This window comes from Aspergillus lentulus (assembly GCF_001445615.1).
Source record: "Aspergillus lentulus DNA, contig: Alt09, strain: IFM 54703, whole genome shotgun sequence".
Taxonomy (NCBI): Eukaryota; Fungi; Ascomycota; class Eurotiomycetes; order Eurotiales; family Aspergillaceae; genus Aspergillus; species Aspergillus lentulus.
In genome coordinates, this window is record NW_028322117.1 from 2,848,751 (window position 1) to 2,873,968 (window position 25,218).

At 51.3% G+C, this 25,218-nt stretch overlaps 8 protein-coding genes and 3 non-coding genes across 11 annotated transcripts; 5 read left to right on the forward strand and 6 right to left on the reverse strand.

Annotated features, from left to right (window-relative positions):
- Positions 1-338: 338 nt before the first annotated feature.
- Positions 339-4,027, reverse strand: ALT_5752 (uncharacterized protein; the record flags this gene model as incomplete). The annotated part of the gene is made up of 2 exons (XM_033554471.2): positions 339-1,472; positions 1,529-4,027. The coding sequence occupies 2 exons, from the start codon at positions 4,025-4,027 to the stop codon at positions 339-341; spliced, it is 3,633 nt and encodes a 1,210-aa protein (XP_033410362.2).
- A 2,770-nt stretch (positions 4,028-6,797) lies between these two features.
- On the reverse strand, positions 6,798-6,911 carry ALT_t108. The gene is made up of 2 exons: positions 6,875-6,911; positions 6,798-6,841 (listed from the first exon to the last, which is right to left on the reverse strand). It is a non-coding gene; the product is annotated as a tRNA-Leu (tRNA).
- A 278-nt stretch (positions 6,912-7,189) lies between these two features.
- On the forward strand, positions 7,190-7,303 carry ALT_t109. Its single transcript has 2 exons — positions 7,190-7,226; positions 7,260-7,303. It is a non-coding gene; the product is annotated as a tRNA-Leu (tRNA).
- A 761-nt stretch (positions 7,304-8,064) lies between these two features.
- On the reverse strand, positions 8,065-9,165 carry ALT_5753 (uncharacterized protein; the record flags this gene model as incomplete). Its single annotated transcript, XM_033554470.2, has 1 exon — positions 8,065-9,165. The coding sequence occupies one exon, from the start codon at positions 9,163-9,165 to the stop codon at positions 8,065-8,067; it is 1,101 nt and encodes a 366-aa protein (XP_033410361.2).
- Positions 9,166-12,386: 3,221 nt separating this feature from the next.
- wetA (developmental regulatory protein WetA) lies at positions 12,387-14,099 on the forward strand (the record flags this gene model as incomplete). The annotated part of the gene is made up of 1 exon (XM_033554469.2): positions 12,387-14,099. The coding sequence occupies one exon, from the start codon at positions 12,387-12,389 to the stop codon at positions 14,097-14,099; it is 1,713 nt and encodes a 570-aa protein (XP_033410360.2).
- A 639-nt stretch (positions 14,100-14,738) lies between these two features.
- Positions 14,739-15,488, reverse strand: ALT_5755 (NADH-ubiquinone oxidoreductase assembly factor N7BML; the record flags this gene model as incomplete). Its single annotated transcript, XM_089599958.1, has 3 exons — positions 14,739-15,157; positions 15,228-15,344; positions 15,416-15,488. 3 exons carry the CDS (start codon positions 15,486-15,488, stop codon positions 14,739-14,741), a joined length of 609 nt encoding a protein of 202 aa, XP_089455835.1.
- Positions 15,489-16,032: 544 nt separating this feature from the next.
- Positions 16,033-17,955, forward strand: ALT_5756 (calponin homology domain protein; the record flags this gene model as incomplete). The annotated part of the gene is made up of 2 exons (XM_089599959.1): positions 16,033-16,203; positions 16,321-17,955. 2 exons carry the CDS (start codon positions 16,033-16,035, stop codon positions 17,953-17,955), a joined length of 1,806 nt encoding a protein of 601 aa, XP_089455836.1.
- A 221-nt stretch (positions 17,956-18,176) lies between these two features.
- Positions 18,177-19,778, reverse strand: ALT_5757 (uncharacterized protein; the record flags this gene model as incomplete). The annotated part of the gene is made up of 1 exon (XM_033554466.2): positions 18,177-19,778. One exon carries the CDS (start codon positions 19,776-19,778, stop codon positions 18,177-18,179), a length of 1,602 nt encoding a protein of 533 aa, XP_033410357.2.
- Positions 19,779-20,232: 454 nt separating this feature from the next.
- On the forward strand, positions 20,233-20,316 carry ALT_t110. Its single transcript is given in 2 exon segments — positions 20,233-20,269; positions 20,282-20,316. It is a non-coding gene; the product is annotated as a tRNA-His (tRNA).
- A 1,001-nt stretch (positions 20,317-21,317) lies between these two features.
- Positions 21,318-22,012, reverse strand: ALT_5758 (ORMDL family protein; the record flags this gene model as incomplete). Its single annotated transcript, XM_033554465.2, has 3 exons — positions 21,318-21,371; positions 21,423-21,781; positions 21,880-22,012. The coding sequence occupies 3 exons, from the start codon at positions 22,010-22,012 to the stop codon at positions 21,318-21,320; spliced, it is 546 nt and encodes a 181-aa protein (XP_033410356.1).
- Positions 22,013-23,112: 1,100 nt separating this feature from the next.
- Positions 23,113-25,084, forward strand: ALT_5759 (zinc knuckle domain protein; the record flags this gene model as incomplete). Its single annotated transcript, XM_089599960.1, has 3 exons — positions 23,113-24,063; positions 24,123-24,295; positions 24,424-25,084. The coding sequence occupies 3 exons, from the start codon at positions 23,113-23,115 to the stop codon at positions 25,082-25,084; spliced, it is 1,785 nt and encodes a 594-aa protein (XP_089455837.1).
- Between the last annotated feature and the right edge of the window lie 134 nt (positions 25,085-25,218).

The following is a 25,218-nucleotide window of genomic DNA, read 5'->3' on the forward strand; positions in this document are numbered from 1 at the left end:
ATCGTACTCCAGTGCATGACCTCCCTCAAGAAGTCCAGAGAGTAGAGATGCGGAGAATGAGACAGGAAAGGGAACACGTGAGGTAGCCAAGTGAGTGCGACACGAGAAAAGCCAACATAAGTTTGCATGCGCGAAGAAATCGTAGGCATATCACTGCAAGGAGTATCACAAAGAAAGGACAAGATGCAAGGAACGTTTCATCACTGGCTTAGAACGCTCAAAGACACATGTCATCTGCCAACTATATAAAAATTTCATAGTCGCAAGGGATTGGAAGACTGATCTAGACCAAGACGGGAGAAAAACTAAAGAAGAAAGGGTATATATAATCTCATGCTTCAAACCTCCACTTTCTTGCGACGAACAAAGAGACGGGAGAAGCTACTCGGATCTTTGCCTCTGCTGCCAGACAAGGAGGGTCGCCGACCAGCAGGAGGCTCCGGCGGACCGGTGCTTCTGAGAAAGCTGGCTAATGCACTTGTTTCGGTCTGCTTCTCAGGCACGGTGGACAACCCGTACCCACCATGACTTGCTCCTCCGTTGCGCTCCATGCCAACCTTGACAGTATAATTCGACTGTCCCGTCAAGTAACCTTCCTGTTGTTGACGCAGCGATGATTTCGAGGATTTCCCGGAAAGGGATTTGTCAAAGGAAGTATTTCGGAGAAGCCGTGCCTTCATGGCTGAGGCACTTCCAAGTCCTGTGGAAGTACTTTTCGATGTAGGCATATTCAAGGCCCGAGGCTGGGGTTCAGCCTCTGGCGGAGGAACATTACGCAGGAAATTCATCAGGCTTTCTTCCTCCCGTTTAGGCTTCGAGGGTTCTAGAAGCTCTTCAAGATATTCGTCGTCGTCCGAGTCATCAATGGCGTAAGGATCCCGCACCCGACGTTGCTTCCGTGCAGGTTGAGGATCGGTAGAGTCCCTACTGCTGGCCAGATTGGCCGCATTGACTGAGCCCCCTTGTGCAGTTGAACGGTTGGCGGATTCGAGAAGGGCTGTACGAGAACCGACGGAAGTAAGAGACCGAGTAGCCATTGAGCCTCCTTGTGTGCTAGCAACAGAAGGAGCGCCTTGTCTCAATTCGTCCATGTCCATGGACGAGGCAACTGTGCGTGGGACTTGGTGAGCTCCGATATTCGACGGTCCCTCCCGAAGAAATTCAATTAACTCGGCTGTCTCGTGCCCTCGTGGTGCCACAGCTGAACGGGCTTCCAGACGTGGAGCGCCGCTGCGGGGGGACTTCCTGTCTCTCTGCTCGGGAGCTATGCTAGGTATCTGAATGGGTATATGTTTCGCCCTCTCGGACGACATAGACTTCGATACCCTTGGAAAGTCGGTCGCTTCCCTAGAGGATGATTTGGATGTCCTTGGCCTAGGTGTTTCGCTTCCAGGAGGGCCAGTATTCTTAAGAAAATCGGCCAAATCCGCGGTTGGTGATCGCTGAGGCTGCCATCTGGGGGAGTCCAAGTTCTTTTCAAGCGTCAGCTATGGGGTTCTGCAAAACAGGGTTTTCAGTCTGAACCAACCTCTATATCCCTCATGTTCTTGGGTGTCAGGGTATAATGGATCGTCTCCTCGCTCTGGATCAATTCATCCAATCCCGATTTATCATCATATGCTGAGTCATGGGTGACAGCGGATGCTCTACTGGTTTCTGAGGAGCTGCGAACGAGGAACGTAGCGGAGTCGGTTTGGCGACTAATAAGGCCCTTGAGCTTGCTCGAAACCTGCGACGTAGTCGATCCGGCAGTGACGGGACGCTTCTCCCGATGGCTGCCGAAACTGTCGGACCGGCGTGATTTTGTGTAAGTAGACGAGGCTACCGAGGTTGAGGGGCGTGATACCCGTTGAACGGCTGCACGCTCGGTCCCAGAACTGCCAGGGGTAGCTAATCCCGGACTCGTTGCCCCGACAGACTGCTGGCCTGCGGTGTTCAAGGTCAAGGGAATGGGCAAGGGCCGAGTCCGCGCACGTTCAGGAAGAATGGCCTCTCCGGCTGTGGAAACCGGTTCGGTGACCTCTTTTCTAGAGGATTCGGCTGTCACCGGTGCGATTCTTGAGGGTTTGCCGTCCGCGGTAGAATCAGACGCCCTGGCAGGAGGGGCTTGCACGGCTGATAAGTCCTCATCAGCGGTCTTGGAGGAGTCAGGGCTGCCGGCGGGGCGGGATAGCTTGGCGCTTCCCCCTTGCGACTGCGGTTCATGGTCAACGACAGTCACAGCCCGCGGCGCTTTTTCTTCCGCTGGCGATGCAGGGGTATCCTCAGAAGCATCCTTATTGGTAACCCGTTTAGGTCGCTGCAATGCTGCCAGCTTTGGCTTTTCGCATAATCCATGTCCTTCGATAACCTCGGAAACAAACTCTTGCTCATCGCTCAATGATGCCGTGGATGTGTCAGTGATACTGGTTTGACTTGGGGCGGCGTCAACTGATGCCGCCGACGGTGAGGATGCCGTAGCCGCATCCTGCACAACAGCAGAGCAGTTCTGTTCACCGGATGAATAGTCTGTTTCAAACTGCTTGACTTGTGGTGCCACCGTAATTTTTTGTGAGACTGATCCGTTTGGTGCCGCTGGTTCGTCATTCTCATCGTGCTCATACATCGTCTCTAAGCGCTTCTGTTCTTCGGCTGTGGCAGGGGAATTTGCCTGCGAAGCCGGGATATCTTTTGGACCATCATCTTCGGGGTACGAACTGTTGGGTAGTGACCGCGATCGAGCGTGACGAACAACTCTGGCACCCTGTGCGCTGAGAGGAGTAACCGGCGAGTTCCCTGTGGAAGGAGACTTTGGAGGTGCCAGGGTGAGTACCATAAGGCTATGAGGTCGCACTTTGTGAGCTAGGACAGCTTGCATGGTCCGAACCTCGTGTATCTCAAGCACTTCACTGCCATCCAAGTCAGCCACATATCCCGGGATCTCAATCTCCTCGACATCGTGGTCGCTCATTGGCAGAGCGACAGATGCTGGATCAAGCTCCTTGCTGTGCTCAACATCCGGTGACACGGGCAGACTGGGTGGGCGTTCATCGACAGTAACGATGCTGCTTTTTCTGCTGCCCGCAGAGGGAGCAGTCAATCTGCGACGCTGGAAGGACTCCCTCGAAACCGTGCGAGATAAGCTACGTGTACGAACACGTCTTCGCCAGGTTCGCCACAGTCTTCCTAGGGTCGGATTCAAAGCTAGTTTTTCCATGTCGAGTTCCTCCACGACTAGCCTATCCATACTGCCTCGCTCAGCGCCAGATTCGGTCACTTCGTCATGATTGTCGCTAAGTTTCAAAGATAACCGGGACCGCGCAGTTTCGCCTGCAATGATGAGGGCCTGTTCTCCAATGTGCTCGATGATCGACGTGAGAAAGATCGCGGCTGCCGGAGTGATGTTGCCCACGTGGCTGTCGAATCTCGGCGGAATCCCATCGTCAGACTCGATAAGCCGGTCTTGCGCGATGTACTCGTCTTCATCGTCTTCCTCCATGTCACCCAACCTCGTGTACACCATGCATCGAAGCCGAGTCAACTTCCAGGAACGGACCAGGTCAAAATCATTGCCCGAAGTCTGCCCACCGCGAAATTCAGATTGTTCCTCTTCTTCGCCGCCCATGTACTCATGCAGTTCATCATCCGCAGCAGAGACTACTTCTTTCGCGAGTCGAGGTTTGAGGACGTCGGCTATCGCCGGTCGAATGCATGCCAACTGGGTCGACTTGGCGGTTGCCAGAATGTTGTAGAGAAGGTGGTCGAGAAACCCGTTCAAAGCCGAAAGAGCCTCTGGGGTGACAAGAGCGCTCGCATTCGCACCATTCTCTTCTTCGCTAGTCACAAAGTCCGCAGTGTTAAACTCCTGGTCGGCGGTGATGATTTGAGACGCTGCAGATGATGCGATGAAAGAGGGCGGAGGGTTCACTGGTGGTGGAGAGAGAAGGTGGATGCGTGATAGCTGGGAGTCGCTGGACATGCTAGTGCTGCGCGAGCGCGACAGTGTCCTCGCCAGCTCGGGAAATTCGGGGCCTTTGTAGTGCTGCATGATTCTTTATATTGATCGCATGCAGTTAATGGCGGCCTTCCGCGGTTCCGGTGGCTTTCGAGTAGAAGGGGCCCTCTTTGAAGAGATATACGAAAATACCAAACGGAGTCGCTAGATCATTCTGAAAGAGCCAAAATATAATTAGTACTCGTCAGCCTTGTAGACAGATAATGTCGCTGTGTGCACTGCCTGCTTTTTAGGGGGGGCTCATATTCTTGCGGGTGCTAACACATGATGGGTACGCAAATAGCACTGCAAACGGAAGTGTTGGAGATGGGACAATGGACCAAAAAGCCTACCCGTCAGTTGTTAAAAGGAGTAGCTATTGATTTATTCATTCCAGCGAGTTGACAGTGGTCGGATACTTAGAAGCGAAAGGAAGGAAACCCTGTAGGCCTGATAAAGAGAGTATGCGAAAGAATGGACTTCCTAAGCTCGGAGGAGGGAGCGAGAAGAGAGCTCGAAGGAAGAGGGAATAAGAAGCTGGAGTTGCACCGGGGACTGGCGAAACTTTGAATTCAGGAGGTCTTCCGAACTTGGTAACTACAGAGTACTAGTTCAAACGGGTATGACTTGCCCGGACTATCGCTAGGTACCTGGTTTTGACAAGTGCTAAGTGCTCGATGCTCAGTAGGGTAGTCAGAACACGGAGGTAAAGATGCAAATCAGGAGAGGTGGAGACTGTCTTTCTACCATTGAGGTTTGAGAATTGCGATCGAGAGTGGGAGTGGAGAACAGTAGTAGTAGAAAGACGACGGGAAGGAAATAACAATGTTTATCCTTATAATAGGCATTATTCAGGGATAATGTTAATGATGGATGCTGGATGGCAAATGTCTAGACTACAATAAAGTTCGTGGCTCTAACGTCAGAAGTATCACAATATGGCAATCGTCTGTAAAGTAGTTTTGATCAGGTTACATTTCTATAAACCAGCGTAGATACTCTTAGTCCCCCTACGTCTGCAGCACGACCAACATGCCCACGAGTTGGATACGGTTTCCCTCAACACGCGGGAGTCGGGACTGACCCTGAGATCGACACCGGCTGTTGCCACTTTGTGTACATTGTCTAACAGTCCACCTGGTAGTACCTCCAGAGGCACATAGTAAATCAGGATTTCGCAGTCACGGTAGCACTAAACTCCGGGAGCAGTACTGGAAATTGAGAAGCAACTAGGTTTGCATGGTACTTACCACTATTCCAGTTGGCAGTGCTACAGGCAAGAGACACGGAGTACTTGGGTAGATGTCTCCTGAGGTCGCAGCCCTAAGGTACGTACTCCGGAGGGAAAGAATAAATGGGGGCGAATTTAAGAAGACGAAAGCGCAGTGGATCAGAAACAGCCCCACCATCTAAGCGTCCCGATTCCAGGGTCAGGGGAAGAGCCGAATTTGGAGGGAAAAGGAGAAGAAGAGAAGAAATACAGCCTCCCCTGCAGTTAATTTCTGAATTCCAGATCATTGCCAAGATAAGAAGCACTCCATCGGATCAGGCTCAATCGGATCTTATTTGCTTTTTTTCTCTTCCAGACTCGCTTTGACGGCATTTCCACCATGACAAAATCCAAATCCAAGTAACAATTTTCTCTGAATGGTAGGTAGTGGGCTCCGTAGACACTCCGTAATATTCATCCGCTGAAAACTCTTTTTCCAAACTATTAGACAACGGCGATGGGGTTGGCCCACCAGCAACAGCAAATAGCAATCCATCATTTCCATAACTCTCTGCATTTTCCATAGATCGCACGTCAAGTTGAAGATCCTCTTAGTCCCATTCCTTCTAAGATCAACCATCTACACTTGATTCTTGACTGTAACAAGGCAAGCAGTTACATAGAGCTGGGTCAGTAACTTCCCATTGTCTTATCTTTGCATGACCGTATCACCAACTCACGTCTGGAGATGACATAAGAGCTGTAATCATGTTCGTAAAAGAAAAAAATCATTCAGTGTAAGCCACACGTGGTCCTCAGAACGCCTTCAAGCCTTGCTCTGGAGGAATACAGACTGTGGATCAGCGATGTCGCCTCTTAACCAATGAATCTATCCACGAGTCAGACACAGACTCAACAACGGCCTATCGGTTTGCCCAGTCTGGAATTGTAGTCAGGATTGCGACTTAGCCGGAAAGCTTATGAACCATGGTTGCAGCCGAGCAGCTAATAACTAGTTCAGCTGATAACTACTCCGTAATGTAAATGGCTCATTGAGATCGGAGAGAATACCATATTGATCGTGGATTCGGACCATTCTATTGGCACGCTTCCTCCGATACAGTTGTTATCCTGGGCGAGGTGGCATTCTTAGTGGGACTACTAGACTGCTAATCATGGATCTACTCGCTTATTTGAGACTCTTCTTGACTCTTCACTGCCTCGGAGAACACGGATAATGGGGCTAATTCACCAAGACAGGAAACGTAATCATTTCGGAGTCTCCAGCTGCTAAGCATGTGTTAGGGCTGACCAGCTGAGCGACTTGCGTAGGATCCAGCAAACCAAGCCATTGAAGTTTGGTACTCGCTCTGTTAACCTTTTGATACTGGAGTTAGATGACTGCACCAACAATGCGGGATCTAGGATCCGGCTGACTTGATCGCATATGATCTTAAACGGATTTGCAGAGGATTACTGCTATCGCAGCCATTCATTGATACTTGAGACTAAGATTAGACTACACGTCCTAAAATATGTCTTGGAAAGGCACGGACTGAATTGAACGTTGGGCACTTGAGAGTGACCCAGGGACCAAAAAAAACAAAAAGAATATGGTAAGACTGGGAGTCGAACCCAGGCCTCTTGCGAGAGTGCATGACAAATCTAGTTTTCTAGAGAAAGCTAACCAGCTTGAGTGCACCACCTTAACCACTCGGTCATCTTACCATTACTATGCTGAATAACAGCACAACTTGCTACCTATCCAAGCGCACTATCTGCTGTAAAACACGTGGTTTTCTCCGTATCCGAGAGCACTGATCAAACAGTTGCTTCGTCCCGACAATCTTTTCTCAACATACCTAAACATCAGTTATCAGCAACGCCAGAATTACTCTATTACGAACTTATAAGGGTCCCCTGGGCTCCTTTATCAACATTGGTTGCTCATCTTCCCTGCCTGGGACCTGATGAGTTCAAAAATCGCGCAAACACCCACTCAAAATGGTAAGATGACCGAGTGGTTAAGGTGGTGCACTCAAGCTGGTTAGCTTTCTCTAGAAAACTAGATTTGTCATGCACTCTCGCAAGAGGCCTGGGTTCGACTCCCAGTCTTACCATATTCTTTTTGTTTTTCTCTAATGTCATTCATTGCACGTAAAGAATAGCCTTAGTCTTTTGTCCTCACCAGGGAGTATAGCGTCCTGCTATCTTATAACGATACTAGTTGGCATCGTCTCGGGGTCGCAGTTGGGAGCTGGAAGACTATCAATATGCCGCCCCATGTATTGTTATACGACCAACAAGTACTTCAGAAATATCACTGCTTGTGGTTTTGAGAAAACGCATGAGACGCAACTCACTTCTCACTCCAACATTACATGAGACTGAACCACGCTAGCGCCCTTCAGCCTCCTTGGTCTGAATTGGAATCAGCCTCGGGCCATAAGCCAGACTTCGTTCCATCTTGACCAACTTAGAGCGTTTCACGGTGTTTGGCCACATGTGGTCAACAGTCACTGATCAATATGTCTGGGTTGACCCATGCAAATTGTGTCATGGGACATCCTGGCATTATGAAATGGTAGACGGTAGGTAGGCACCTGGTCAACCGCCTGTCTAACGATTAGAGCCGGCCTTCGAGGCTGCATTGCATGGTGTCAGAAGCAGGCCTCTCTAGAATTTTGATAATTGCCCTAAGAATACACAACAAGCAAGCTACAGGGTGTCAGAAATGGAAGTAAGTAGGGCAAATGATATTCGAGTACCCGAAACGACGTGGACTTTTATGTACATAACCTCATAACGTTATTGAATGCATATAGCCATTGCTTTTATTCATCAAACATTGTAGAAGAGCTTCTGGTCCACGAACTCCTGTTCAGTGCGATGTATACGAGGCCCAATTCTGAAGGGCATAAGCAACGCCGCCAGCGAAAAAACTTAGCTCATCCTGGCCGATTTCGACATCATTTCCTGCCAGTCTCTCAGAAAGAAGATGTTCAATCTTATCCACTAGTTTGTGATCGAGCCCTTCAGTCGCCTCGGTCTGTTGCCGGGCTTCCCTTCGCTCGGTAAGAGTGGCCAGTTCGTCAAGCTCCTCCTGAACAATAATGTTGCGGAATGTACCCAGGACGTGGTTCAGGACATTATCGAGGTACACCCCTTGCGCGTTATCAGACTCCATGTATGGAGATTGCGCATGTCCCTTTCTGATATCGTCAATTCTTTCGCGGAGACGCGCTTTGTATCCAGGGTCAGCAATCCCGTTGATGCCGTTAATGTAGGCAATGAATAGTCTCTTATCCAAGTCGACAATGTCACTCGGGTGCTCCTCTGGCCATTGTTTGATTGATTCACTGAGCTCATCATGTTCGGGCATTTTGTCACTCAAATCAGACTCGGCGACTTGTCCGCCCTGCAGGCGAAGAGTGCCAGATGCCCTCGCCATTTCCATTAATTCATGGCAGGTTAATTCGGTTCGTGGTGTCTCGGCCTCTTCTTCCTGAAGCTCTGGCGCCTCAATATAACGCACGTTGGTGTCGAAACGCACCACGGATTCGAACGAAATGAACGAACCGTCCACTGATTCACCATCGTCATCGCAGTTTTCCGAGATGGCATCGGAGACATCCGAGGCCTCGTCCCATGTGGAAACCGCATACATTTCGTCATCATGTTCATCAGACACAGAAGCGTAATCGTAGTCAGAATCGTCTGTTCCGTAGCCAGACTCAGGTTCCTCATCTTCCTCAATATCAGAATACGGCCTCTTCAAAATAGGCTTCAATAGCGAGTGTAAAGAATCCTGGCGGCCTGGCGTAAAGGAGTCTAGCGACGTGCCAGCAGTGATAGGATTGGTTGGACTGATGGAGAGCTCGTCCGAGGCATAGCAACTGTCCTGGGAAACGGATATTTCGAGGTTGGAGAAAGTCGACGATAGGGACTCCCAGGACTTCTTATTCAATGTGTGCGTGCTCATCTTGATGAGCTGAATAGCCTTTTTTAACTTTTTGGAGGCTAAATCACAGTGTGGCTGAAATATTGCGCTCCTTTGTCTCAATGAGATAGGAGTTCGCAAATTGGATATGGGTGCAAGGAGAGGAGTTCGTAGTATAGTGATCTCAAGGTGTGGCTTCGATGGCCTCCGAAGAATCGGTGGTAGTCCATGGCGAAGCTCGTGTGTGAATGTAGTTATTCACCTAAGGGAGGCAGACGAGGACCCCCTCAGCTGGAATAAACTTGAGACCCATTGTAGAAGCACCTGATGATATTGAAGTTTTATTTGACCAGTCGAGCAATATGATGGTTATAGAGCATGCACTTGTGATCGTCTGATTTCCGTTTAATCAAAATTTTCGCTTTGTTTCCTTGTCTGTCTTGCAAAAGAAATCTGATTCTGATAGTCTCGTTGATGTAAGACATATAGGCTGTCGAATGACGAAGAGAAATATTCAAGGCGCGAGGTTGCAGTTATGTGATGTTTGGGAGCACAACGCGTTGCGTACTGCTAGAACTTGGGGCCCGTCTATCTCAATTGGGATAATAACGGGTTGGATCTGCTTCTACAAGCAGTTGCGATCAGTTCGAGTCCTTGACGATACCAAGTCGTCCTTGTGAAGTCATACCCACTTTGCGTGGGATGTTCCGGCAACAGCGGGGGTTCGAGGGGTAACAGTCGAAAGTTGGTGACGGCTGGCTTTCGTATGAAGAAATCTCAGACACAGACTGACATCGACGCTTCACGTCGAGCCAAAGAAAATGCGATGGATAAGCCAAGGAAGTTCTGCACAATATACAGGGCCTTGGTGAAGGGGTAGAAAGAGGTCAACTGCGCGGCGGCTGCGAGGAGTCAGATTTCCGTCATCAGCACCTGACCTCCTTGTTGCCTCCCAATGCAATCAGCCGGAGGCTTCCCAGAACTGGCTTAGCGGCTGCCTGTGCTGACCAGAACCGGAGTAAATTTCCTCCGGTATTATGAAGGATGAGTGCTACGATTCTCTGCGAAGCCACTCGGCTTGTCCATTATTATTAGGTATGATGACGGGTGTCTTTGTGAAATCGTGACATGACTCGAGATATCACCATGGATTTCATTGAACACACACTAATCTCTGCCGCTGACGAGCCTTGAAAATGCTGATGGTAATTGAATGATACTAGAGCTGACGACTCAATCAATATTCATACCTGTACCGTAATAACTCAGCAGATTGTCACAATGAGCTCGAATTATTTCCCTCCACTAAGCCTGCCCATCTAACAAAGGTGTTTCTTTGTGATTTTGAAACTGTGCTCTATGGCCCTCTCTTTGAGGGCTTAAGCTTTACCACAATTTGAACAGTGGTTTACGTCTTGTTAACACCAAGTTACTACCACTAGCCATAGAATTCTTTCTTGTGGCTCACTGTTGTTACTACATATCGACCCGAGATGATCCCCCTTACCAGAACCTAATTTTTCTAAGCACTGACAGGACATTCAGCGACGCTTTCAGCCAGATCTTGTCTAGTCTTCACAAGGCGAAAACAGGGCCCACACTTGCTATTCTTGGTTTCTGAACCTTTGTCCTATCTTTAGCCCTCGCTCCTTCGAGCTTGATGGACTGAAGTATCCCTAGGTGCAGGGTTGGCTCCCCGAAGCCTGAACATCATGTGCGTCCTCGTAGCAGGGAGCTTCCTAATTACCACACGGCTATGGGACACACAAAGAAGGCTTTGGAGAACAAAGAAACTGGCTGGGGATGAACCCCCTAACTCTGGGTACGAGATTCCCTCTACGGATCATACTTACTGGGCTTGCCAACCACATGAGTTGCTTTTCCGCAGAGAACAAAGAACGGATCACACCATGACCCAGTCGGTTCGTACTTCCTAAAGGTTGATTCCCATTGAGTACCTTTCTAAATAATTCCAAATCACTTCTGACAGGGCAAAGTCTCCAAGCCATGACAATCTAAGGCGAGAATTAGTTCTTCCCTCTCCTAGTGGAGATCCGTTACGTGAATAGAGCAGGATAATTTTAGAAAATCTGGCATGAGGGCTATCGCGCAGACCTTTCTCGTAGGTCATGCCTCCAGACTGACTGCTGCTAGAACTGTGTGTGTGCCTGAACCCCAAGAGCCAGGCTGTTTCTTTGCATTGTTGTTGTGGGCGCGCATTCTTCCCAGCCCTCGCATTCCAGACACACATTCGCAACAAGCTTATCGACGGCTGTGCCGTTGAAGGGAGCGAATCATTGCTAACCAACAGCTCCACTGAAACATCAACCATTAAGCAGGATCCAAAGGAGTCAAAGGAGAAGACCAGGGCATTGTGGCCCTGTGCTGGCTAGTGTGCTGTCTGTTTGTGATGCGTGCTGACGGTGTAGGAAAACCGTATGACGCTTACACTTTGAACACTGGGGATTGACCAAATCGACGCTGATAATGGCATTTCGCCATTCTGGATACTCTTCTCTGGTTCCTTACGGATCATACCGCTCAAGCTAACGGATTTCCCATGATCGTCTCCCGTCCCATGGACCGCTATTGAGCAGCTGTCATAAGCTCTCCCTAAGGTGATGGGCTCTACCTAGCTGCTGAGGACCACACATTCCTCTTCTGTTGATTCTTCCTCTTTCTGGTTCTGGTATGGGGAGGGTTGCATTCCAGCGGGTGGCCAACGACAACCCAGTCCACTTTTGCCCAGAGAGTGGATAAGGGTAGGATATTCGCATCAGCCACTTGCTTTTTCCCACGCCTTCTGATTGGTATGGCATCTGGGGCACTCTCTTGAATTATTCGCATCACCCACCGGGGATCAGGTGGGCCATATCGAGGCCCTCTCCGACTGCTCCATGTACATTCCTCTCCCATCTTTAGAGCAGAAGGAATGTACGCAGAATCCTCGAGGCTGGCAGCCATCGCGACAATTCAAATAGGGCCCGTCTGTCTGTTGTTTGTTTACTTTGTCTTCTTTGCATCTTCTGCAGTGTTTTCTTTGATTGTCAATCTATCAAACTATTCCTACATTGCATTCCACCATAGCCAAACTGCTTTGCATTGCATCGACGGAACACCGGATCGACACCCGAACTCTCTTCGAGCCATACTTTGTTCCCGCAGTCTCCTTGCCAATCATATCTGATCCGCCTGGCACCCGTTAACCGGTCTCTGACACTTCTCAGCTCTTTGCCGCAAACGGAAAGATAGAGCAACCCAAGATGTTCGCTCAACCATTCGATCATGCCTTCAATGATTTGTTCAGTCAATATGTCGACATGGACTCATCGATGGTCGATGGCAACAAAGACGCTTCAATTCCAAGCGACTTTGACCAAATCTTCTCTCTTGACTCGTTGTCGAGCGACTGTGGCGATCACTCACCCCCAGTCCCCACCAAACCCACCCGTCAGTCACCTCAACCGTGGGCCACAGACTTATGGTCTCTGCCGCAAGATGCAGCCTCATCTGCAAGCCAAGGCAGCTTTACATTTCAGGACACTGTGCATCCCTCAGCTGTCTCAGACCTAAGCTTCCACCTTGAAGCTCTTCCTACTTCACATCCTGCCCCTGCAATTACCTGCAAAGCATCTTCTCGATCACCGTCCACTCCTCCCGCAACTCCCCGCCACAAAGCCACCAAAAGTGCTCTGGTCACTCCGAAATCTATCCGTCGTCACCGAGATTCCCATGAGCGTAAACTGCTGCGCAAGCAGAGCTTCTCCCCGAGCTTGATGCGTCCCTCCCAGCTGCAGGCAGGCAGAATGATGTATCCCGAAGTATGGGCTCAGCGGTTTCAGAACTTCAGTCTTCATAGCTCGGACGAGCACTTGCCGCTGTCGCCCCCTCCATCTGATATTCTTGTGCAGCATGAGAACATCCCTGCGGACAATGTTGTCACACATATGAACCATTCGACCGAGGGCTTGTCAAGGAATCCTGCAGAGATGTCTTCACATTACGAGACTGGCATCTTTAACCAGTCACCAGCCATCTCTATGCCATCACCGTCAGCCAAGTTGCTCGCACAGCAGCAGCAGCAGCAGCAGCAGCAGAGCTATTTAAGTCAATCGAATAATTCCACAATGGCCACATCGAGCCCCCCTTCAGGGGACGACATATTTTCCTCTCCACATTCTTCCGATCCTCAATCCTTGTCCTCTTGGCATTCCGACCCCCTTGGGGGCCCTGCACTCCCTTTCACGCCTGAGCTCCAAGCCCACGATGGTCAAGCGTGGTGGCCATCCATGCCCTCTCGAGTACCGCGACAACCTTCATATCAGCACGTGGTGTCCTCTCCGGCTCCACAAAGGTCAATCCAAAGCAACAACCAGCATGATCTGATGCAGGGGGGATTGATGATCCAATTTGATTCCTCATTCGATGGATCTACCTCGGCAGACGCATCATTTTCGGCTGTCGTGGCTTCGGCCCCTATGCCCCAGGATAATCAAAATACATACAGCCACATTCCCGTCACTCCTCAAAAGTATATGAACTTGTCCGCCTACGCGACTCCCCCTGTTCAACAGTTGTCACGATCACCATCTTTGTCTCCAAGAGGCCGCGGGTCACCAACACAAGGATCACCCTTGCGTAACGGGGCCAACACAAAAACTAGCCCTCACCGCCGCGGCTACCACGGCAGGAAGTTGTCTTCTCAGTCAATGAACACACCTAAGCCCGTCAAAGGGCCAAACTCGTCGAGTCCCCGATCGGGATCCAACAAGTCGCTGACAGTGTCGTTTGTCAACTTCACTCCAAACGACAGCAAGAAAATCCTTACTGGAGTCGCTCCAAGTGGGAGTTCCAAGACTAAAGCAAGACGCGAGCAGGAGGCCCGCGATCGACGCCGTAAGCTCAGCGAGGCTGCCATCAATGCAGTACGAAAAGCTGGCGGAGATGTGGAAGCACTCGAGGCTGTCCTCTGCTAAATTCTGCTCATGTATACCTAATATCTGTTTAACATTGTGTTTCTTTCGCTCTATACCTGTTTGATTTTATTGCAATGGTTGTTTGGAGCGTTTAATTTTCATTGTGTTTCAGGCTTACAGAAAAGGTGCTTAGATCGCCACGGCTTTTTGATACACACATACCTAATCATGGAATATATTATCCCTAATGTTCCTCAAGATTCTACTACTTTGCTCCTGAAGATTATGAGTAGCTGTCCGGTTTACCTAAGGATTACTTGCTCAACATCTGAGCAGGTTCTCATCACGCATGCTGACGGTGTAAAGAATCCCCGTAGGGTTATGCCTGTCAGATGTACAACGGGCTTTGTCCCCGGCTCTCTTTAGAAGGATGTTGCCTTCAGTACAATCATATGGTTTATATGGAAGAAGATGGTGGTAGATAGATGCCGTATATTGTACAGGGCAGGTGTATTCCACAAAGATTTGTGCCGGGGATATACAGGTATGCAAAGGTCCCCTCAAATGTCCTAAACAATGTGCAGTAGAACGCCAGGTTGCCAACTGAATATAAACAGAAGCAGAGAAATTTGCCTCGAATAGCTTTTCTGAGGAAAGGGATCTAAAATTGTATAAAGAAATCGACTAGTATTTGCCTAGTCACCTCCGCGAAGAAGACGGCGTCCAGGACTCAGGCTGCCAGTTCTCACTGTCGCCTGTTCGAGCTTTAGCCCAAGGATCCTCTTTCCCCGTTACATCGGGTGTTGGTGTTGGTGTTGGCGTCGTCGTGTCCGCTGCTTTTGAAGCCTCAGCGCCAGAAACTGCGTTATGCGTCTTGGGACCCTCGCCAACCGCTCCCATCGGTGGATGCAATGTGGCGTCGCTTGTTCTGGTCGCGGGTCCCGGCTGCTGTGTTTGCGGCTTATCGAGGTAGGAGGGCTTGCTTGCCCAGCGCATATCGGCTAACTGGGCGAGTCGCTTGATTTGGATCTGACGGAGGACATCCTGCTGCTGTTCTTCAAGGGAGGGAGGGTCGGCGCGGACGTATCGGAGCCATTGGTGCCACTGGGCTGTAAAGACTTTCTGTTAGCTTACCTAGACAAGTCCACAAGTTCACTGCCATCGTTTTAAATGTTCCAGAACACTCACGAGTCACTTGCACGTCCGCATAGTGGGTTTTGGAGTTGTACTTGACAATCCGCCGGTATCGCCCGGCATTCAGTGAGTCTTTGAATTCCCAGTATGTGTTCCCGGATAAGTCGGTGCCTGAAATATATTGTCAGAGGACCTGCAGGCAACGTAGTAATAGACAGTTAGGTAGTGCTGGGGATACCTACCGACAAGGAAGGATCTTCGCCACGGCAATCGAAGGCTTTTCCACTTGAACCACAAGCTGTTCACTGGACTCATTAGGATGGGTCCCAGGTGAGATGGAACTATTGATGGCAGCCTAGAACAAACACCGATCAGGGCGCGATGGAACGTGGCTTGCTGTGTTGCGACGAAGATGGAGGCAATCGATAGTATTGAGGGCGCAGAAAAACGTCATCGGGCAGTGCTCGTAATCGTATTGGGATTATTATTACTATTACGACAGGCGTAATTTGTTTGGCCGACAACCACATTCCATTCCATAGATCATCATCAACTAACTTCTTCTTTTTACCATCGCTTCTATCCTTGTAGAGTCTCTTTCCATCTTCAACTCCTTATACATAGGTTCTCCGTTCATCGTTTCTCAATACCCCCCTTAGTCAAGCTTCTTCTAGAACCTCTTTCCCCCCTATTACGCTACCCCTTGAAGCCCACATAGATCCGCGGTTCTTCCCACCGTTCCTGTCCGGCAGCATAAACAGGGGTTCACATCCCTCGATCTGTCAGATCCTGGTTCCTCAAGTCTCCAGTGGACTTTCTGTATGAACGCAGAGTCACATTGATTTCTATTCGGCCCGATATGGCGTCAGTTACATCATTAGATAAGGACCTGCGCAGTTTGCGCTTGTCCCGCTATACCCCGCAGGCTGCCGCAGAGGTCCGCACATGGATTGAAGAGACACTTCATGAGAAACTTCCACCAGGGGATCTCCTGGATGCGCTTAAAGATGGCGTCGCGCTTTGCAGGCGAGTATCTCCCTGCAGAAACGCTGCAAATATGTACTGATTGGATGGATTTCACAGACTGGTCAACCTCGCCGTTTCCCCCGGCGTCAAGTATAAGCAGTCATCTATGCCCTTCGTACAGATGGAAAACATCTCGCATTTCCTACGCGCATGCCAAATACCTCCTCTCAGCCTACCGCCACACGATGTCTTTTTGACTGTCGATCTCTACGAATCCAAGGACCCCGCGCAGGTCCTGCAGTGTCTGATGGCCTTCAGCCGGAGGGCTAATGCGCTTCAACCCAGCAAATTTCCCCGGGCAATTGGTGTTCAGAGCAAAGGAGGCGCCGTGAGTCCTCATTTGACCGGCTCGAGTCAATCGGCCAATACTCCTCTACGATCTCGAGGACTCAGCAACGTCAGCAACAATTCTGGGACATCTAGCCCCGCCAAGTCGCCGGCTGTCAGCAGCTGGAGCAAGAAGGCGGACGAGCAGGTGACAATGCCGGCCTGGAATATCCATCAATATGGGTATATGGGCGGTGCCAGTCAGGGCAACCAAGGAGTGGCCTTTGGCGCTCGTCGACAGATCACGACACCTTCGCCATTTGTTCCAAGCCTGGAAGAGAAGGAAAAGCGCAGGCGGGAGGAAGAGGAGCGGCAGCGCATCGAGAGAGAAGAGGCTGAACGCATCCGCCGTCAAGAGCGGGAGGCGGAGGAAGAGCGCGCCAAGGCCGAAGAGGAACGCAGGTGGGCAGAAGAGACCGCTCGTCTGAAAGAGGTGGAGCGGCGTCGGCTGGAGGAGGAGCGTCGACAGTGGGACGAGGAACAGCGAAAGTGGGAAGAAGAGGAACGGAAGCTCCAGCAGGAGGAGAAGGAGGCAGAAGAGAGACTGAACAAAGCGAGACAGCGTCAGCGGGAGGCAGGTGATGTCCGTCTGACGGGACAATTTCTCAGTCAATATCAAGCCGGCCTTACTGGCGAGTCCATGGAGAGCCAGCGCATCAAGGAATTGGAGCGGGAGCTGGAGCTCGCCCAGGAACGGGAGCGCCAGTATCAGCGCGAGCGTCAGAAGCTGCAGGAGAAAGAAACAGGCAAGCCGCAAGCGCAGAGTCCGCGCCCTGTGCCTGTTCCTCCGAAGCCCAGCTACAGCCTCTCATCTCTCGAGCAAGAACGCCGAATGCTCCGTACCGAATGGCAGAAGCATCAAGCCCACGACGAAACTGCCGAGTCCGAGCCCAGCAATGCGCCGCCTCCGATGCCGCCCAGGGCACTTCCAGAACCGACCACATCGCAATCAGCGGCTGCATCGCCTCGGCCGCTCCCCGACCCAGCCGCTTATGCCAACAAGTCCCAGGGCCAGGAAAGCCGTGTCGACCGCTTCCTCGCATCTAACCGTCCACCTGTCGCCCCTAAGCCTGCAACTCACCGCCCACAGGACTACACCACCACCGCGGAGGTCGACGAAGAAAATAACCGCCGAGCCGCTGCGCAGCAGAAGACAAAAGCAGGCGGGTGGGCCTCCAAGTCCCTGCTGGAGCGGGAAATGGAGCGCGAGCGCGAGCGCCAGCGTGAGTGGGAAGAGAGTCAGAAGCAGACGCGCGAGGCAGCCGCGAAGGGTCTGAAAGATCCTAACGTTGGTGTCGGGCCGGGCCAGGGCGCCTGGGATGTGCACCAGTACGGTTTCATGGGTGGTGATAACCAGAACCGAGGAGGACCCGGCCTGGGTGTAGGAGGAGCAAGGCGGCAGATCATTGGGCCTCGCCCGCCGCCATAGATGGCATGGCCAGTTTTACCTTGTTATACTGCGCTACTTGACCTTGCTGTTGTCTTCAACCCGACTTGCTCCGATCAAATATTTGTACATATGCAATTTAACATTAGATACCATGTTTAGGAGAATCAATTGACATCAAAACTAGACAGGACTGGTGCGAGACAGGGGTATCATGAAATAGACACAATAAAGATATAGAAACAGCGTGCCAATCATGGCAGCTACTTCGCAGAAGCACCCTTCCGCGAGAGAACCTCATCCACAAGAAACATCAACCGCTCACCACTCTCCAGCAGCCAGCACCACTCGATATCCTCCGTCTTGCGACTACTCTGGTTCTTCCTCGTTTCCACCTGGACCTTCTCCGCCCGGGCCATGATCCCCTCCTGCACGGCAGACTTCAGCTCCGGCGTGACAGTCAGCATATCACTATCCGCCAGGAGCACCAGAAGCGACTCCAGCGCGATGGACATCTTAGCATTATCGACGATGCTAGGCGTGCTAGCCGCATAGGGCAGGAAACACTCCTCCAGCTTGGCCTGATTCAGATACTCCTCGTCTGTGTCCGGGGCTGCGTTCTCGCGCATCCGGAACAGCAGGAACTCGCAGAGGGTGGTCTGCGCGGCGGCGGAGAAGTGCGGGAGGACGAAGGGGCTGACAAACGCTTGGTAGATGGGGAGGGGCAGGTGGCGGATATTTTCGACGAAGAGGTGGTAGAGTTCCTCGAGGGTGGTGAAGGAGGCGGGGAGGTCCTCGGAGATGGCGGAGAGGAGGTGCAGGAGGCGTTGGCGGAGGGCGAGCGATGGGAAGCCGCCGAGGAGGGCGACACCGCCGTGGACCTGGGCGGTGCTTGGCGTATCGGCGGTGACTGCATCAGCGGTTGGAGTGTCTTTGGGGGCGGCGCCTCGCCTGCTGCGCTTGGATTGACGGGTTGGACGTCTGGCAGGGGCCGGCGCCGGCGCTGCGGAGTCTGTTGCTTCGGACCCGTCCTCGTCCTCGTCCTCGTTGGACAGGTAGTCGCCGAATTGGTCCTCGTCGATATTGACTTCGCCTTCGCGCTTCTTGATATTGCTGCTCTCGCGCTTGAGCTTTTTCAGCTCGTTGTGGAACACCTCGCGGAATTCGCTGACGGAGGCTGAGCCGCCATCTGCGAAGATGGCCCGTAGGATTCTTCGATTTCGCCCGTACGGAGTGCTCCCGCCGGCAATGTACCGGAAAATCAAGCTTCTTTCGAGCACTTCGCGACGGGCTTCGTCATCCTCGACACCCGTGCACTGCCTCTTGCGCTCGTTCCAGTCGTCCTCGAGAACCTCGCACATGAACTGCAGCCATATCTGCCATCGCGCCCACCGTTCTGGATGTAGGACAGAGCAGTTGAACGCCCACCCTACGGCATGCCAGAAGTCTTCCGCGCGAGACCAGAGAGATGCCGATTGGCACAGGTCGATGTTCAGTGTCCTCGTGTCATCGTTCGAGATGTCGCCATTCGCGTTCTCGTCGTCCTCTACGCGCCGCCGCCTTCCCCGCCGAGAGGACTCGAAATGATTGAATGCAAACGCCGCTGTGAATTTGGCAGAAATCGGTCCGACAAGCGTGTTGGTGAGTCGGAGCAGTCGTAGCGCTGCGTTCGGTGCCTCTTCCTCTTCTTCTGTCTTGGCTCGGCTGGTGGTGGATGGGTGGATGAGAAACGTGGCTGCGACTGCAAGGTACGGCGGAGAGGGGACGTAGACGGGTCCTGAGGCAATGGCACCGGGCGACAGTATGTTCAGTAGAAGATTGAGTGCTTGTGTGTCTGGGTATGGCTTCGTGTCAGTGCGTGGCATCGGTAATATGGTGAGCGGGCAAACCAACACAGCTTTTCTTCGAGGAATATGCCACAATGCTGGACGAGTTCGTAAGGGATCGCCTTTGTCGGGCGATACAGAGGCGGAGACGCCCCTTCGTCTGTGGCCATAGCTATCGTCATCGGCATTGATCGTTGCTGACGAGGTGACTTTCTAGGTGGGTGACAGTGAGTACATAATTTGGTTATCGATTAGGCGCGTCAACGCGAACCCGCGACGCTTATCGGAGGGGTTCCATTTGACTACTACGAAGGTGCTGGCCGAGTTTTATATGTTTTGAGACACGTCAACACCGTATTAGTCCAAGCGATCGACTCCTTCTCTATATACTGATGGTTATAGTGAAGCAGGAGATCGCGAATCGTCAATTTCCTGTACTGGAGTTTGGTTTGCTATATCAAGCAAAGAGTCTTCCGGGCTGTCATCAAATCAAGGTGCTGTAGTGTAGTGGTTATCATGCGACGTTGTGGCTCCCCACAGCTCCGTCTCGACCTGGGTTCGATTCCCAGCAGCGCCAACCACTGGCGTCTGAACTTGATTTGTTCATTTTTTGCTCTTTCTTTTGCATCACCTTCCTCTGTTCATTTATTTTTCTATTCTTTCGTGTTCCTTTATGCATTCTCTATAGTATACAATTATGGCTTGCCTCACTAACATATTGATATGGGTTGCCGCTTGTTGACCGCGGACTTTTGTCCGTACCGTAAAATATACATTTACCTGACATGAAAGAGAAGTGGAAATTGTGTTCTGCTCGATCAACGCAATACATGCCGAATCGAATATCGATATACTTTCTAAACTACTGATATCATGGAGTATCATATCACCACCAGCCATGTACAGAGACCATGCATCACCGGTCTTTCAATATCTGAATCGCTAGCTCGGATGCACTATCTCCGGGATCGGCTCATTATACCAGCATTGGCTGACCGAGGGTCGGCTGGTTTCTCTTTTTCCATGTCTAGGAACTAGCATCGGGCTATATGGCGTGATCCAACAGTTGCAGAAACACGCACAGCCATATGGAAGGACCACTTTGGTATAGACTCGGAGACGCCTGGATGTACAAGCAGTGCTGCGATAGGCCCAGGTAGTCTATATAAGCAGAAAACCGACGCATTCTAACTCCCGTACGTATAATGGAGCAGGCCCAGCACTGGTTCACCAGTCAAGTGTTGGCCAAGCATGAGAGGAGGCTAATAATGGACTCGTAGGTATTTCAAACACGGCTTTATTGCAGACAAGGAACAACTGCTCCTTGCCGCACTCTAACCCGGCTCACGCCGATTCATATATCAAGTATTCTTTATTGAATTACCCCCAAACCCCCGTCACACCACGAACATGCAGCAGATAAGGAGATTGTTGTAAGCGTAGCTGTAAAACTGGAGAGAGAAGTCGATCCCGTAGACGGTGCTGTCCAATAGACTAATATAGCAAGCAATGGGGTGCTCGTAAAGACAAGGAAAAGGAAACACTGAGACGCCAAGTGGTAGTGTAAGAAAGGAGATACTATGTCGACTCATCCGGTAAGTCGGAAAAGAGACCTATCCGCAGACGGTGTGACTAAGGTCCAGGTTAGCAATGACTACGCGAAATCAGTAGGACAAAACGTACAAATGGTAATTTTGGAATGACAACACCCAGAGTGGCCAGGAAATTGATAGTGAAGTATGTCAAGTCGTAGTGTGTGTAATGTGTGCTGAGTAGGAAGAGACAGATGGGGACACAAAGGAGGAACTTCTTTGTTGGCGTGTACTGGTCCCCGTTGTCAATTTGCTCCCACATGTTGAGGTTGTCGTATGCTCCAGCGTTGAACTCGAATGGAATACCCCGCACCCAGTGAAACATGATGAAGGAGCCGAACATATAGCTGATATTCGTGAGGGTCCATGATGTCTCCTGCGAGACGCCAGGAATGATGTCGTAGAAGATCTTCAAGGCGATGATGAGAACGAAATGGATTGTCCAGGCACCTGCAATTGACGAGCTCAAGTCAGCTGTTTGCCCATACCAAGCTGTGTCCCTTCAAATAACATGGACTCGCTTGTATCACAATATGTAGCTCACGTACCCTTAGCATTGACCCAGTTAGCATTGAGGTTCGGCAGGGCAGCCTGATCACTGGTATGCTCGATGGATTCCGGCGGCTCCTGGTAGATGATACTGCTCGATCTCCTCCTCCGACCAGCCTTGGATTGAGACATATTGGAGTCCGGAGACAACCGGCGCGAACCAGTGTCGACTTCCGGAGGGAAGGAGATGGCACGGGGAACGAGTAGGGAAGACACTTTGGCGGTGTTTCGTCAGAACGTACGAAGCGAGCTCGAAGAGGTTGCCAGAGATAAGCCGGGAGGCGCAGAAAAAGCAAGACCAGGAACCACCAATGAACGCAGGCCTTCTTCTTTCTCCCTGAAGAATCTCACTCTTTTCCAATGAGAATGGACACTCTCGCAGAACTTCCGACCGCGAGATCTTAGAGGACCGGCAGTATGATGGGTCACAGGAGTCAGCAGACAACAACTGCACTGTTGGCAAATACAAGACTGGGAGACAGGTCAAAAGCAAAGAAAAAGGATACAATGAATGGCGATACTATGATAGCCCAAAGAACTAAGAGGAAATTCGAGCAGTGAGTGACAAGAAAACCTGGGGAGACGGTCGACGCGTAGCTGGAAGTCGAGGGGCAAAAAGAAGAGAAGGTCGGCGGAAGGAAGAAAGATTGGAGATTCACAAGGAGAAGCAGAAGATGGTGAAGAAGAGATAGAACAAAGTCAATGAACTAGTGCAGAGGCCAGACCTAAAGACCCCATTAATTGCTGCTATATTGGATATGTTCTAGACTGCTCCCTAGATAAACTACAAAATAAACATGTTCATCAATCTGCATTGTTATTTTTATCTCCCCCCTGGCTATACACATGGGAATTGAGGCCACACTATCTACTAGTGCTCCGTACGCCGTCCGGAGCTGCTATTCCCAAACCGTGGGCTATATTCAATTGCAGCTCCATTTTGATCCATATTGATACTTAGTTAATGCACAGTGAATATCATCACAACTGCAGACCGACAATGGCTCCCAAGATAGATTTCAATACTTCCTGATCAACCTCACGTTCACCGTAGACCCATGTTCCAGCGGCGACAAATGACGTTCCTGGTCTCTATCGGCTACTGTAAAATTTATCGATCGGAAACAACCCCAGAATGCACAATGTCCACCCATATGTTAATCAACCTTTTATTTTATCAACAGGGTGACTTCCTGACACCTCGCAGGCGCCAAAACCCCTGATGAGGCATTATGATGGGATCTTCCGATAATGAAAATGACTCGCGAACCGCCTCTGTTGGTGTCCAGCGCAGCCGCTTGAACAACTCGACCGACTCGTCGCGCCCCAACTCGTCGGATCCAAACCCGAATCCTCGAAAAAGGCAACGGAGAAATGGCAAATCTGCGGTGCCGGACGTGCGAGACTTTGTGCCCCAAGGCGCTGCTTTCACTGCAGCATCCCTAGAGGTAGATCCGGACAGCCCGTCCAGCTCTGGTTCTGACTCGTCCGACGGCGATAGCGACGGCAAATCCACTACGTCCGATGCGGAGAAACAGAATACCGCGCGGACGAATCCTCAGGCACCTGCCATTAACTGGAACAAGACGAGCAAGAGCGGCATCAGAACGTCGCTATCCAGGCGAGCGGACAGGACGGGCGAGAACAAACAGGCTTCTTCTCAGTTCAAGGCCGTCAACGACAAATTCTGGCGCAGTCGCAGTGCTTCCGTGTCTAGTGATGGTGGCGATCAGGATGTCACGCTGGTTGACAACGAGGGTGACATGGAGGTAGGAGAACTTGACGAGGAGACATCCGCAGAGTCAAGTGACATGGATCAATCTGGAGATTCGGATGACTCCGTATCTCTGGATTCCGAGGCTGATGACTCTATATTGCTGAATATTGGCGATCAGAATGATCAAACAGACGGCTTGTCCGCTGAAGTAAATCCTGTTTCTGTGAATGGTACCGCTGCAGGCGACCGTTCGACAATATCAAAGGAAGAATCACATCGTCTTTTTTCCCAAAAGTACTCGGTTGCGCCGACAATACTCGCGGATCTCGATCGCAATGATATGGAGGTACAGGCTAGGTGCTTGTTCTATGACCGCGAAATCAATGACATCAACCTTCAATTGCCGATATCGTGCACCGAATGCTTAAAAGAGGGACATCTTGCAGCAGTGTGTCCTACCAAAGAGGTATGTCTTCGAAACATTCGACTGAAGTGTCAGACATATGCCCCCCATGACACTCGAAGTCTACTGCAGTCTATCAAACGCGATTACTGATTACCTGTAGTGCGTACATTGTGGCGCCTGGAACCAACACCAAAGCATATTCTGCCCATCCTGGCGGAGATGTCAACGATGTCGAGAACGCGGTCACGATGAAGAACAATGCTCATCGCTCCTCAAAGGCTCCGCATCTGAGGTACCTTGCGATCTCTGTGGATCATCCAGCCACCTGGAACTCCAGTGCGATATGATGTGGAAGATTCCACGGCAGGAACTGCCCTCGGGGCCCGTGCTGGTCTCAATCTCGTGCTCCCACTGCACCAGCAACCGCCACCTTGTCGGCGACTGCCCGTCCCTCTCACGATCGATGGTCTCCTCATCATTCACCCTCCGAGGCATCGACCCGCACATGGTGACCAACATCAACTCAGTAACCGGCGGCAGGCAAGGCGGACCAGCTTCCCGAAGAGGCCAGAGCGGCATGCAAATCCGGGGCCGTGCGGACCGACCCTCGGTATCCTCAGACAGCGAGGACATGATGCCCAGGGCGGGCCGCCAACCCGGCGGTCGGAACGCGAACGCGAACACCAACCGGCCCAACATCCGAATCGGCAGCGGGATAGGAAGGGGCAAGAATCTTGCGCCTGCTGGCCCTCGCGCCTCGGACCGGGATACCCGTCAGACGTACCGAGACCGTCAGGACTATGGGGGCCACAATTCCCGTCAGCGCTCCATGTCTCCCAACGCGCGCCCGAGCCGGGGTAGAGCCAATGATCGCCGGCAGCCACCGCCTCGCTCGCCTCCTCGGAATCGACCGGAGCCGTCCCGTCAGACAAGAGGCGGAGGAAACGGCGGGGGTCGAGGCGGTCGAGGCGGGCGTGGAGGTGGGAGCAAACGAGGTGGTGCCAGCGGAGGTGCCAACGGAGATGGCTATCGTCCGATGCCTAGTGCCGCAAAAAAGAACTGGGACAGATACAGACTATGATGAAATGGACAGTGTAATGATACCCATGAAAGTGCAGGGGCCTGGTTACCTTGCCAAAGTCTGTGAGCGACTCTACCTCGCCAGATGACATTGTATATTGCATGCGACTATTGTTGGTGTATTAAGGGCAATGG